The following is a 14,554-nucleotide window of genomic DNA, read 5'->3' as shown; positions in this document are numbered from 1 at the left end:
AGGCACCAGGTGCCAGGAGCTTCCTCCCAGAGCAGAGGTCCTACAGGAGCCAAGATCCTGCACTGATGGTCACCAGCCACCACACACAGGGGCACAACTGGCTCCAGGTGGCCTCTGAGAGCCACTTTGGGCTGCAGGAACCAAGGGAATAAGGAGCCGTCTTTGAGGTGTGGATGCCCCATGGGGTCGGGCGTCTGTGAGAGAGAGGGAGGTGTGCAGGGACCTGTGCTTTCCTGCTACCACCAGCCATAGATGTGGCTACAGAAGTGTGTCTTAAAAGGCCCCAAATATGCCTCTCTTCGGGAAGAAATGAATCCCAGAGCTATGGCAGATCTCCTCTTGCTTGCCAGGCTCTGGGGGATCAGAGCAAATGGGAGGCACAGAGAGGGCGGGATGGGCAGAGTTCAAACCTTCTCATTATGCTCCAAGATACAGAGATCAAAAGGCAACTTCGCAAAATAATAAGGCCCCCGCCTGGGTAGAGCCTCTCCCCAGCAAGATGGGCGGGAGGGGAGCGTGCCGTAATGAGCAAACTGCCTCTTCTTCACCAGCCGGTAAGACAGGTTCTGGGCTCCTTGCAAACCCTGTGTCCCAGCTCATTACAGTTTATTAGTGTTGTTACATATTCATATAGCATTAGCGCCATCAAGCCCCTGGTGTTTAGTCATACTGCAGGTTTGCCTTGAGCCCTACAAGTCTTGCAGGACCTTCCATCAAGTGTATGCCAGAAGCACACGCACCAAATTGATGGCTTGAGTAAGGAGAGGACTTGCGAGCATGTTAACAGGATGAGGATGCCTCCCTTGCCACAGAAACCAGGATTATCAGAGGAAACTCGATGATAAAGTTATCAAGTACACAATTTAGTGCTTTGTGTCAAGGCAGGAGCTTGCCAAGAGCTTCCTGAAAAAGAACAAAAGAGCCATGGCTTATCTGCCTACAGCATCTGCTTGGTGCTCGGGCATGGTCAGGCCACTCACCGCTGCTAATCCATAAGCGGTTTCGATTGTGCATCACGGCGTACCATGGAGTGTCGGGACATGTTACCGATGGGTGCTTTCAACCAACAGTCTAGAGAGGGGCAAGGCGAGCCCGGGATGTGGGCTCTGCTCCATCCATCCTGGGCAGTCCTCTGAGACGGGCACCGCAGGGAACCACCGCCACCACGCAGGGGTTTAGTCCTGGCCAGTGGTTGGTGCTGATCCGATTGTCCGCGGGGAGAAGGCTGTTTCCCAGGGTGATTCCTCCTGTAGCAGATATGAATGACCTTTGGAAATGCTGCTGTTACCACTGGCTGCTGAGGAGGTGTGTGTAAGAGGCCAAGCCCGCCAGCTTACCTTTTAGATGGACAAAATAAATGGAGACATGTCCTTCCCTCGAGCCCCTCGAGCCCTTGGTTTCCCATCTGTCAAGTGAAGATGAAGGCAACACCTTTTCTGTTGGAGATATGCACAGATAAATCTTTAAAGACTGCAAAGCATTCCAATTCAGAGAAGAAGGTAATATAAAGGTGCTTATATTAAGCACCTTACACAGACACGCCAGCTCTAAACTGGATATAATCTTGTTTATTGAGGTTAAAGCAAGGCCTTGAAGTTAAACTGGCTGGGATCTCATCTGAGGTCTGACATGATCAGCAGTGGGAATGGAGCAAAACTGGGGGATGGTGCTGCCCTTTGCCTTCTTCCTATTTAATCACAAAGTTTTATGGAAAGATTTATGTACCCTGAAGGGCACTTGGTAGCTGTACTGAGCTTTCCATGCCCTGAGGATATTCAGTGTCTAGGTTTCTTCAGATAGTCCTGAAGTTCCTGGTACCTAAACATTATCATCCCTAAATGTAAAGCCTGAGTTTAAAGAAACTGTCACCCTTTCGGTGGAAAGGGCAGAGAGTGTGGAAAGCTTTTTCTATTCTAGAAAATAAAGAGAGACGTCCAGCTACATGCCAGGATTGTCCCGGCCAGTGGATGTATTCCGCAGCCGTTACAAACCACGCGCTGGCATGCCGGCAGGCAGTGACGCTGGCCGGGGCTGCAGGAGGTTAGAGATGCTGGCACCAAGCACTTGGTTATCCTGTTAGAGAGATTAGGAGTAGACTGAGGCTTAATCCTCTGCCATGGCCCCGCAGGTCGCTTCTCCTTCCCACTCAGAGTGGCTGACACGTGTGGCAGGACAGGAGGCTTGATCCCACGGGGCAGGAAACTTTCCCAGGACCTGTGCTGTGGCCTGAACCACAAGTTTGGGCTCTAGGAAGGAGCCATGCTTGCGAAGGATGGGGCTGGCTACCTCTGCCAGAAGTTTTTTTTGGGCCCTCGATGCTAGGGCAAGGGAGGAAAACCATGTTGCAGGGAGCGTTGTGGGAGCGCTTTGGGTGGGGAATCCCTCTGGGGTGTAACGGCTGCCTTTCTTTTGAGATAAACCTAAGCCAGTGAACTCCTTTATAGAACAAATAGCTGAAACAATAGGGGCTGCCACCCAAGAAAAGAACCATGCAAGGGCTGAGCAGGACTTTGCTGGGGGTGGGGAGGTGTCATTGGTACCTGATGGTGAGGGGGAGAGGTCCCGTGGGTCAGAGGTGGGTGTCTGAAAGGGAGTGGAGAGAAGGAACCCGAAACTGTGGTGATACCCAAGCCATCACTGCAAACTCATCGGCGGTGAGACGCACCCTGGCCAGTTCTATGGCGGAAGGGGGCTTTATGCTTGAGCAAGGGGAAGGTTGTGTATTGTTCACCTCCCTCGTTCACAGGAAAACACCTTTGTATAAGTTTGGAAATAAAGCGGATTTCATCAGAGAAATGTGCAGCCCCATCACCTATTTTCCCCTTTATCACCTCATCTACGGGAACCAGGGGATCGGCTATCTGCACGGCTCAGAAAGGGTTACAGCACAGCAAAGCCTGGCAGATCTCCATGCAGCAGAAACCAAACCCAGTGGTAAATCCTGCTATAACAAGGCCTAAATAGTCCCTGCAGAAGGGAGTGAAATTATGCCTGACCTTCGACCTACCCAACTCTTTCAAGTAGAGCCATCCCTTGCGAAAACTTGGCGGCTATATGAACCGGGGTGTGGTATTCGCCTGTGGGGGCTGTCTCCATTCCTCGCTGCTTCCCTGTCCTTGACAGGTTGCTTCTGTCTCTTCTCTGTCTCCCATAGCCAGAGCTTCCCTCTTCCAGCTGGAACAGCACGGGCTCCTCCCAACCCCGATTTCTCACTGGGATCCCCTGCTCCATCGCAGGTCTCCAGAGACACGGGTGCCTCCAGAAAGCGCCTTCCCGATGGAGAACATAGCTCTGCCTGGCCTCCACCACTCGCTTTTTAATATCCTTTCCCATGCACGTTCCTCGGGACATCAGCATTCACATCCCCGGGGACAGAAGGAAAACATTTTCCGTTCTGTTTTTAGAGACGCTGATGATTTTTCTGCAGCTCCCTCTGGGTCTTGCATCCTCTCCGAGGCAGTAGCCCCTCAAGAGGCCAAACAAACACCCTTGTCCTAGTTGCCTGTGCACAGGCCTGGGAATCTTGCCCTGCGCTCTCCTCCTCCTGACCTTGTTTTCCTCTGAACACCACAGCAGTAATTACCCTGAGGTTGAAGGGTTATTCGAAAGCAAGTACTGTCCGCTCTCTCCTTTCCAGCCGCTGTTTCTCCCTACACTGGAGTTAAACTCTGCCTGGAGTGCCCTTCATGTTACTATTAATTGAAGGAAACGCCACCAGCGAGGGTGGTGTGTTTGAGTGGGAATACGTGGCCGGCTCCCTGCATTCCTCATGCCCTGGTGCTCCAGCAAAGCCACCAACAGCCGTGCAAATTGCTGGCACGCTGGGACAGCCGAACCTGCCGGCGGGTCTGTCCCCGGGGTGCTGCTCCCAGTCTGGGTGCTCTCACGGGCACTGGTTGACAGCGGTAGCTGGATGCTGGAGATGAAAAACGAGGTGGAAAGACTGGTCAAAGTGCACCGCGCGGAGCTGGGCTGCCCGGCTCGCTGCCGGCTGAGGTGGCTGCATTGCCAAAGCCAGAAATGTAGCAACACTTGGGCAGAGTCAACGTGTAAATATGAGCAGCCGGAGTGTCTGAGGTAGGTTAGTTAATGCTGAAATGGGTTTTGCAAGAAGAGATAAAATCAGCTTCATGCTTAGGAAAAGGGCTTGGAGTAGGTTTCCATTGTGGGAGCAAATGATCCAGCATTCCCATGCTGTGCAGTTCCCTGTGCCCTCTTCCGAAGTATTTGCTGCTGAATATGAATTTAGCCTGAACGCGCGTTAGCCTGATGGTTTCTGCCTTGCAGGGCTGAGCTCCTCGTGTGGCACTGGCTGCTCTTGAGAGCGTGGCTGGGCTTTTCCAGCCCTCCGGGGCCGGGCACAGCTCAAAGAGGAGCTTGTTTGTGGCTGAACCAACAGACCTGTGGTGTGGTGCTTTGGGCACAGGGCTGTTGTCAACCCAAACCCTTTCCCGTGCACGCCCGGCCTGGCTGCAAGCTGTTTTCCTTGATGCTGGTTAGGAGGAGCTTGGGAAAACCCCGTGCTGCTGGCATGCTGGGTCCCGAGGGTGGTGTGGGGTGCTTACGCGTGCCTTGTCCCGGTGGAGGGGAAGCCCTCTCCAGCTTTCACCCCACCCAGGGAGGAAAAAGGGGGTTTGTGCTGTGAAACAGCTCTTCCTCCTGCCAAGTGCTGGCAGTCCCCAGTGCATCCCTGTCCAGCTCTGCGCCCCTCTGCCTGCCCGCCCGCGCGGGGGCCCGTGGGCACTGCCAGGCTCGGGAGGTCCCCCGCGGCCACCCGAGGGCCGGGGTCTGGCGGGGGCTGAGCCAGCGGAGCCCCCGCACCCGCAGCATCATCAGCGCGCCGTGCGCTTCCAGGTCGCTAATTAAGCACCTTTGGCTATGAGGCCGGTCTCCCCGCCCTGCCTGCCTGCACCCCGCGGTGACTGGAGCACCCCCCTGCTGCCTGCACCCCCCTTCCTGCCTGCACCCCCGCCTCCTCAGCCCGTGGCCCCCTCCCGCTGCCCGGCGGGGGCTCTGGGGGGGCGACCCGCGGGTCACCCCCAGCCCGGCGCGGCGGGGCCGGTCCCCGCCCCGGGGGCGGGCGGTGGAGCACGTGGGGCCGCGCCGGGCCGGGCCGGGCCGAGTCACTCCCGCCCCCAGCCCCGCGGCGGAGCGGAGACGCGCGGAGCGGCCCCGGCTCGGCACAGCTCGGCTCGGTGCGGAGCGGCACGGCTCGGGACGCAGCATGGAGGCGGCGAGGCCGTGGCGGGTGCTGCTCTCCCTGGGGCTGGGGCTCTCGCTCCTGCTGGCCGTGGCCGGTGAGTGCCTGGGTGCAGGGGAGCCCGGGGAGCCGAGGTGCAGGGGGAGCCCGGGGCGCTGGGGATCTGGGGCGCAGGGGATCCGGGCTGCAGGGCGAGAGGGTCTGGGCTGCAGGGCGAGAGGGTCTGGGGTGCAGGGTGAGAGGGTCAGGGCTGCCATGTGCGGGGTGCAGGGGGGGCGAGGGAGCGGGTGCACAGCCCCAGGGCTCAGGTCCCCAGCCCTGTCCTTGCTCCCGCGCCAGGAATAGCTCAGCCGGGCTGTCCCGTGCTCTCGGGCTTAGATAACCGTGCCCGCGATGTAAACAGCCTCCCTGGGACTGCCCGGCACAGCGCGCCTGCCTGGCCTGGCCGGGGGAACCCCGGGGAGAAGCGGCTCTATCGTCACCCTCTGGGTCATGCCTGGGGTGGGTCACCCCGAAAGGGGTGGGCGAGACCCGGGAAAAGGGGAGCAAAGCCCTCGAGCAGGCTCCAGGGACAAAGAGCAGCAGGAAGGTGTGCTGTGAGGAAGGCCCTGTTTGTGCTCGCTCTCCCTGCGCAGAGGTGCTCGTTTTGCCCTCCCGAGACAGGCTTGACCTGACCTCCCCCAGCCCTGCTGGGATTAGCCGTCCCAGTTTTCGGAGGATGTTATTTTTGCCTTCCAGCCAGCCTGTGGGTTCATATAAGCAAACATTTCCAAAAGCGGTGGCTCGTCTTTGTTGCCTTGGTTCCTGACTGTCCAGCCTATGACAGCTCTGTCCCTGACCGGAGAAAAATGTGTGTGGGGACGATGGAGATGCTGAACTGCTCCGAAACCAGGCCTGAAACAGCTGAGAAATAGGAGCATCCAAAACTACTTGCCACAGTGGAAAATGTGACCCATGTGCCTCACTGCTAGGCAGGGAGCTGGCTAGCAAGACCCTCCACGTAAGGGATTATTCCTGGGAGGGGATAAAAGGGAGTCCAGTTACTTGGGATAATTAAAGTATAAAACTGGGACCGCTCCTGTCCTGACCCTGGGAGGAGCCCTTGCACCTTTGCCGCTGTGTCCTACCCCAGCGACTCCTGCGTTGGAGGCAGCGTGGATGCTGGGGAGGACACGTTCGTTGGCGCTTCGTGCCCGGGGAAGCAGCCGGCTGCTACTGCTGAACAGAAGCAGCTCTGTCGGCAGGGCCTTGGCCGGCTGCCGGGAGAGATCCTCGGGATGGGGCAGCTGGATGTGCCCGAGACCTATGGAGGGGCGTGGGGCAAAGGCATCCCCGCGTATCAGCACGAGCTCTCTCCTCCCATGCTGTAGCTCATGGCAGCGCATTGATGGAGCATGAGGTCATGCAGAACAGGCTGGGCAGCGCAGGCAGCGACTTGAACTGGTGCCCAGGTTTTTTTGCCTCCTGAGGCTGGGCTAAGGGAGCTACAGCATCTTTTCGGAAACCTTCACGTAATGCTGGCCTGTCCGCCACCAGTGCATACCCTACAGATGTTGAGTGTCAGGAAGAGTAGGATTAACTCAAAGGAGCCCTACTATTAAAAGACTAATGAGTAGGAGCTCACTGAGTAGTAGCTTAGGCTAATGAGAGCTGTGCTGTTTGGTGTGGGTCTGGGCAGTGAGCCCACAGCTCATTAACTTCCACCTTCTCCAGGGCATACAGGTAGTGGGGGGTTATTCCTGGGTTTCTACCTGAGTTCAGCCCTTGCTCCGGCTCCTGCACCATGGCAAAGAGCCTGGCATCAAGGGGTGTGCTGTCCCAGTGCTTGGCAAGGAGTTATTGAGACTTTCAGCCACATCTGTGGGAATCTGGTCTAGGTTTATGGAGAGTGGTGCTGTCTTGCAGCTCTTGGGGCAGAATAAATTAGGGCTGTGAGGAATTTCAGCCTGGCTCTTGCAGCCTGATTCAGCACTGCAGTAGGGAGCAGAAGGTTGATGGGTGCGGTGGGTTGACCTTGGTTGGCTGCCAGGTGCCCAGCCAGCCGCTCCCTCACTCCCCCTCCTCAGCTAGGACAGGGAGGAGAAAATAAGATGAAAAAGCTCCAGCATGGGTCCTTCCCATGGGGTACAGTCCATCAGGAGCAGACTGCTCCGGCATGGAGTCCTCCGTGGGCTGCAGGGAGACAATCTGCTTCACCATGGTCTTTTCCACAGGCTGCAGGGGAATCTGCTCTGGTGCCTGGAGCACCTCTTCCTGCTCCTTATTCTCTGCCTGGGGTGTCTGCAGGGCTGTTTCTCTCACATTTTTCTCACTCCTCTCCCACAGCTGCAGGGCTGCCGTTTTTACCTTATCTTAACATATATTATCACAGAGGCCACACCAGCGTCAGTGGTGGGCCCAGCTTTGGGCAGCAGCGGGTCTCTTTTGGAGTTGTCTGGGACTGACTGTCCCCAACCTGGGGAAAGCTCTTGGTGTCTTCTAGCAGAAGCCACCCCTGCAGTCCCCCAGCTAGCACCGCCTCACCACGTAAACCCAATACTGTGGGAGATGCTGGAGGTGGATGTACAGACAGGGAGGACAGTGCAGCCCCACCAGCTGCCTGGGGGGGACCTGCCTGTGGGCTGGGGCTGCCTGGTGGGAGCTGCTCGGAGAGTGCTCGGAATGAAAGGAGTTGTGGCAGGCATCGTGCAGGGAGGAACCCTGTGCTCCCTCCTCGCCCGTCTCCAGCATCTGGGAGCTGAGGTGTGCAGGCTGCGCCACAATGATTTTTTTTTGGTCTTACGAGTACTAACTTTTGTTAGCAAAACCCAGTGATGGGACCAGCCCAATTCCCTCGAATAATCCTGTCCTGCTGATGCCCAAGCGAACCCCAGCCTGGCCACCCACTTCCCAGCTGAGCATTGGAAACGTTTGATGCACCGAAGAGCTGGTTTTCCCCTAGGCTTTGGTTTGACATACAGGCTCTGTTAAACCCCTTTTTAAATGTGCCAGCGCAGGGCAGGTCCTGGCTGCTCTCTCATGCTCCTGGTCTCAACCATCGCTCAACACCGGCAGTCCTGCACAGGATCTTGCAGCCGGTCCTGCCGGCCCCTGCCGCATGCTTCCCTCCCCGCAGCATCCACAGGGGAGCAGTTCCTGCAGGATGCCTCCGTGTGCATCCGCAGGGCGCTGGTGGATGCCTGCCTTAGGAATGGCTTGCAGTGACACGTGACTTTGCTTCCAGGTGACTTCTGTGATGTGAACCACTGTCAGAATGGGGGCACCTGCCTGACCGGTATTAATGAGACCCCCTTCTTCTGCATCTGCCCCGACGGCTACGTTGGGATTGACTGCAATGAGACGGAGAAAGGTGAGGTGCTGACCCCATCACGGGGGCTCCGTGAGGTCCAGGACCCTTGCAGTGTGGCATCATGTCTCGTTGTGGCCCTGCAGCACTGGCCCTGGGGTCTGGTCCTGGGATCCAGCGCTGCTGATGAGCATGTAGAGGGGAGATCCAAGCAGGGGTGCGGTGACCTCCATCACTTGGAGGGGATGAGATGTCTTTGGGGAGCAACAGCCCACTGGATGCTCTTATTCTCCACCTGTGCCGATACTAAAGCCATTTCCCTGCCTTTCCCCTGCCCCAGGCCCCTGCCACCCCAATCCTTGCCACAACAACGGCGAGTGCCAGCTGGTCCCAAACCGGGGGGACGTCTTCACCGACTACATCTGCAAGTGCCCTGCGGGGTATGATGGGGTGCACTGCCAGAACAGTGAGTACAGCAGGGTGGGGGGCTGGGGGGGACTGCTTTGCTGCTAAGGGCTTGGGGACCCCCTGGGGTCTGGGGAGACCACGGGGGGTGTTTGCAGCTGTGGCTGCTTCGGGCACTGGCCTCTGTCAGGGACTGTGGGCTGCTTTGGACCTCGCAGGGCAGAGGGAAGGACCATGGTGCAGGGACGTGGCGGTGTCTGAGCCTTGCTCTGCATCTCTGGAGGGGACATGGTGCCTGGAGTAATGGGACAAGGGGTGCCTTGAGGCTCAGCCTGCTCCGCACGGGCTCCCAGCCTTGCTGTGGCTGCATGTCCCCATGCACCCGTGTGGCTGCAGTCAGCAGGGACACAGCTTAGGTGGCTCCTTGGGTTAGAGCTTCAACCTGTGCCACCGTATCAGCAGGGATGGTGCCGTGGTCCTTACTCAGGGAATGCTTCTCCCTTCTTCCTGCTGCACCGAATGAGGCGTCTCCTCCCTGGGACTGGCTCTGGGGTCACCTTCTGAGCCCCCCCACTCTGTCTCCTAGACAAGAACGAGTGCTACTCCCAGCCTTGCAAAAATGGAGGCACCTGCCTGGACCTGGACAGCGACTACACCTGCAAGTGTCCTTCTCCATTCTTGGGGAAGACCTGCCATGTCCGTAAGTCCCTGGCACCAACTGTACAGAAATCCCTTTCCTCCCTGTTCCCCATTGTCCCCCTCACCAGCATGCCCAGGAGAGATCTCACCAGCTGGTTTGGGGCATCTGGAGGGCAGCGGTGGGCGCCTGCATGCAGGCTGCCCTTGACACCAGCCAGCCTGGTCCTGATGCAGGGACCACGCCCGGGAAGATGCCGTCTCCTCTGTAGGAGGCCCTCAGAGCAGCCCTTTTTCCCCCCAGACCTCTGCGCCGTGAGAGGGGCTGGTGAACGGTGTGGTTTTGGCTGAAAGCTGAGGACGGGGGAACACGAGGGACAGGCAGGTCCTAGTGCTGGCCTCCATCTCCTGCCCTGTCCCCAGACAAGAGGCAAATGACCCTCCAATTTTGCTCCCTGGTCACCGTCTCTCTTTGGTGCTGATGTCCCCACTCTGCCCTCCTTCACCCGCACCCCCAGGCTGTGCCGTTCTCCTGGGCATGGAAGGAGGAGCCATCTCCGATGCCCAGCTCTCTGCGTCCTCTGTCTACTTCGGCTTCCTCGGCCTCCAGCGCTGGGGGCCAGAGCTTGCCCGCCTCAACAACCACGGCATTGTCAACGCCTGGACCTCCAGCAACTATGACAAGAGCCCCTGGATCCAGGTACCTGTGGCAGGACTGGGAGCGCCGGTACAGTGGGCAGCCCCGTAGCCACGGCTGGTCTTGCTGGGTGCTCTTATGGGATTTCTCTGCTTCTGGTGGCAATGGCAGGCCTAGAGTGCTGCAGCGAGGTGCCACCCAGGGGCATCTGGTGACGTGCCTGGAGAAGGCAACGTTCCTGGCGGGGGAGGTGGGGACCTGGGGTGGCAATCCCCCCTTCTCTGCCCACCCTTGGATGCGAGGCTGCAGGGGTGGAAGACTTCCATCCCGAGGAAGTCACAGCGCCCCGGGTGGCCGCTTTCCTGGTCTCGACGCTGAGCATGAGCCCACCCTCCCGGCCGGGCTCGGCGGCGCTGGTGGGCGCAGGAGCTGTGCACCCCATCCGCACTCACAGTCTCCTCTCCCCACCCAGGCCAACCTGCTGCGGAAGATGCGGCTGAGCGGGATCATCACGCAAGGCGCTCGCCGCGTGGGCCAGCAGGAGTACGTCCGCGCCTACAAAGTCGCCTACAGCCTGGATGGGCGCGAGTTCACCTTCTGCAAGGACGAGAAGCAGGATGCGGACAAGGTGGGCTGCGATGCTCTGTGCGGGGGCCGTGCCGGCTCCCCGCTCCCAGCGGTGCTGCGGGTGCTGCGGTGGCTGCGAGCTGCATCCCAAACTGTCCTCATGTTTGGGAAAGTGCTTTTCACCTGGGTCAAAGCCACGTTGGGATTCATCCTAGCAGCGAGACAGCACGGGTGGCTTTGGTGCCGGGCAGTGCTCTGGCTGTGTTTAATTGACCATAATAAGCATAATCAAAGAAGCAGCGCTGACTTATTTAGGTCATTCAGATAACATCTTTATCGCTGACACACTGTGGGAACTGGGCATGGTCTGGCAGCGCTAGTGAACAGCTTATGTGGCTTGGTGCTGTGTCTGCACCAAGCATGAGCCGACGGTATATCTCACTCTCGAAGCAGGGATAGTCGCTGAATGCAGCACTCTCCACTCTTGTTTTTTATGGCAAGTGTCTCGTGCTTGTTTTTTGAACATCCAGGGAATGGCTGGGAATATCTACCTTGCTTTAAAAAAAAAGAAAAGTTTCTCTTGTTTCTGCAGCGGTGGAAAAAATGCATGAAAACCTGACCTGACTGTATTTATTGTGTTAAAAAGAAAGAAGCAAGCCACCTCTCCGCTTGTTGCAATTTGGGGAGCGTTGCTGTTGCGGGAGGGATTTTATGCACGAGGCTGCAGGAGGGCTGGAGCACTCAGCCCCTGCTTGCCGTTGCAGATTTTCCAGGGGAACATGGACTACGGCACCATGCAGACCAACATGTTCAACCCTCCCATCACCGCCCAGTTCATCCGCATCTATCCCGTGATGTGCCGCCGCGCCTGCACGCTGCGCTTTGAACTCATCGGCTGCGAGATGAATGGTAAACATCGGTGGCTCTCCCCTCCCCAGGGACCGCAGGGCACGGGGGCTCGGGGCAGGGCATCGCCCCTTGTACCCGTTCTGATCCCCTGGGGAAGGGGATTTGTCAGCGCTTGGTTTTGCTCATGCCGGCTAGGTGATGCCTGGAAATACGCACGGGTGGTTTTGGGGAGCACAAGCCGTTAATGCCACCCGCTCAACGGGGCTCGAGCTGCGTTCTCACGCTGCTAACACCTTCCCAAGCTGTCCCACTTCCTGGCTGGGGATTTTTATTGTGCCCTCTCCTCATCTGAGCTGCAAACTGGCTGCTTTTCCCACCAGAGAGCTTGAAAAGCACTGAGGATCAAAGTCCTCTGGGAAATGTGAGGGATGATTAGCCCGAGCCCTTTCCTTGTGCCTCCTGCATTCCTTCCCGGTGGCACGTCCCCAGCAGCCAAGCAGGACCCGTGTGCTGGGGTGGGCGCAGGGTGCCGCGGGGGCTCGGGTCGCGTCCTGCTGCTGCGTGGGTGCAGTGCCAGCCACGCTGTTGGCTGGGGATGTCTTTGCATTTGCTCTCTTCACCCGTGAAACCATCCTCCTGCCGAAACTGTCTGTCCTCCCGGGCCGGGCTGTGCTGCGGGGACGTCCGTGCGTCCTTGCAGCAGGAGGCACTGTGAGCCAGGGAACAGCTGGGAGCTAAAAATCCCGGGGAAAGGCGAGCAAGCTGTGACCCTGCGCCTCTGCTGAGCCTTCCCTGCCCGGCCCTGCGGGCCGCGGCGGGCAGTGGAAACGGGGGGACATGGGGACGGCGACCGCCGGGGCCGCGCGGTTCTGCTCACGACGGTTCTGTGGACTCTTTCCTTTTCACCGCCTGTATAAACCATTGTGTTACAGTGTATTTCAACACGGCAGGTTGCTCGGAGCCTCTGGGCATGAAATCCCGCCTGATCTCCGACCAGCAGATCACAGCCTCCAGCGTCTTCAAGACCTGGGGCATCGACGCCTTTACCTGGCACCCCCATTACGCTCGCCTGGACAAGACGGGCAAAACCAACGCCTGGACGGCACTCCACAACGGCCAGTCCGAGTGGCTGCAGGTGGGTCTCGGTGCCCTCCCTCTGCGACCTGATTTCTCCTCCCCAACTCCTCCAGCTGTGCCCGGGGCCACCTCCTGTGCCGGGGAAGCAGGACGGGCACAGCGGGAGAGGCTGGGCAGAGCCGCCGGGATGGTGCAGCCGGAGCCTTGCCGTGGGGCACGTGGCCTGGTGGGGCTCTCCCCAAGCTGGGGTCGCAGGGGCAGGTGGGGATGGGGCCGCAGCTACCGGATTTGACAGCGATGCTGGAGCGCAGGGTCAGAAACATTAGTGCCCGTAGGGACAGGGACCGGGTGGTGCCGTCTACACAGACCTTCTTGTGGGGTGCACTCAGCCCACAGCACGCCCGCTCTGCATCACCCCCTTGGGAAGTGCCATCCCAGCTTGGGGTGACCATCCCGCGACCCTCCGGCTGCCCAGAACACCGTGTTTCCCTTTTGCAGGAAGAAAACAGGTTTGCTTTTCTCTTCCCAGTCTGGAATGGGAACAAATAGTTTTGAAATTTCCTTCTCGGTTTCCTTTCCTCCCCTGTTTTTATACTTTTCACATGATTTCATGACATAATGGGACAAAGCAGTTTAGATATTTGTCCCGCTTTTTATTTGGGAAATGATTAAAAGCAGCTGCTCCAGGGCCCTAAATAAAACAGCTTATCAAGATGTCTGCTGATGGGATCGGGATGACACGCTGAGCTGGGCTGTCACACTACAGGCTGCCAGTTTGTGTACATGTATATAGATTTACGTGTATACTTTATATATATTCATATACGTGTATATGTATAGCTAGTACTGCCCTCAACGAGCATAAAATGGGAACTAGATGAAGGAGACTTTCAGCTCGTTTGCTGGGTTATCCCGTAGCATGCCAGCAGCAGTAGCGCAGTGTGGCAAAGAGAATAGAAACCATCTCACTTACAACCCAAATGTCAGACCGCGCTGAACTGCATATTTTCTCAGCCAGAATCACTTTCCAGTGGAAATGCATTTCCTCTGGGAATCTTTTTTTTTTGTTTTGTATTGAGATTTTTTGCCATCATTCCCACATTGACCTTTTCAGCAAAAAATGTTGAGGTGGCAGCGATGGGGAGGGGAGCTGAGGCAGTGGGGTTTGCGTCCCGCTTTGGGTTGCTTCGAGGGATGCTGCAAGTGTTAAAGGGTCAAATACTTCATGGTAGTGTTTTATGAGTCACTCTGGCATTGGGGTGGGGGTTGAGCGGTGGTTTCTCCATTCTTGACCCCTGAGGGCCAGCACATCCTGGCTGCTGCCAGGGCACGCAGGATGCTTTGGGGTGGGAGCACTGCTCCTGTGGGGAGCCTCGACGAGCCTTGTCTCTCTGCCAGATTGACCTCCGGGACCAGAAGAAGGTGACGGGCGTCATCACGCAAGGAGCCCGTGACTTCGGGCACATCCAGTACGTGGCAGCCTACAAGGTGGCCTACAGCGACAATGGCACGTCCTGGACCCTCTACCAGGATGGCCAGACAAACACCACCAAGGTGTGTGGGGCAGGGCAAGCAGGCAGCGACCTCCTGGGGCTTGGGGATGCCGCTGTGGGGAGGGGTGGGATGGTGGTGAGGAGGTCCCAGCGGTGCTGACAGCCACCTTTCCCCCCTAGATCTTCCATGGTAACAGTGACAACTACTCACACAAGAAGAACGTGTTTGACGTGCCCTTCTACGCTCGCTTTGTCCGCATCCTGCCCGTGGCCTGGCACAATCGCATCACCCTGCGCGTGGAGCTGCTGGGCTGCGATGAGTAGGCGCTCCGGGAGGAAGGACGGGGCTGCTCTTCCCTGCTGCCCGGCCCGTGCCCTGCCTGCCCCTGTCTGCTCCTGCTCTG

General features: G+C 58.0%; 1 protein-coding gene across 1 annotated transcript; it reads left to right on the top strand.

Moving 5' to 3' along the window:
- Positions 1 to 5,224: 5,224 nt before the first annotated feature.
- Positions 5,225 to 14,474, top strand: MFGE8 (milk fat globule EGF and factor V/VIII domain containing; the record flags this gene model as incomplete). Its single annotated transcript, XM_082004872.1, has 10 exons — positions 5,225 to 5,297; positions 8,424 to 8,549; positions 8,827 to 8,952; positions 9,478 to 9,591; positions 10,046 to 10,227; positions 10,637 to 10,792; positions 11,496 to 11,640; positions 12,513 to 12,715; positions 14,056 to 14,211; positions 14,331 to 14,474. 10 exons carry the CDS (start codon positions 5,225 to 5,227, stop codon positions 14,472 to 14,474), a joined length of 1,425 nt encoding a protein of 474 aa, XP_081860998.1.
- Positions 14,475 to 14,554: the final 80 nt, after the last annotated feature.

This window comes from Phaethon aethereus, assembly GCF_964289735.1.
Source record: "Phaethon aethereus genome assembly, chromosome: 12".
Classification (NCBI taxonomy): Eukaryota; Metazoa; Chordata; class Aves; order Phaethontiformes; family Phaethontidae; genus Phaethon; species Phaethon aethereus.
This window is presented reverse-complemented; position numbering and strand designations above follow the sequence as displayed.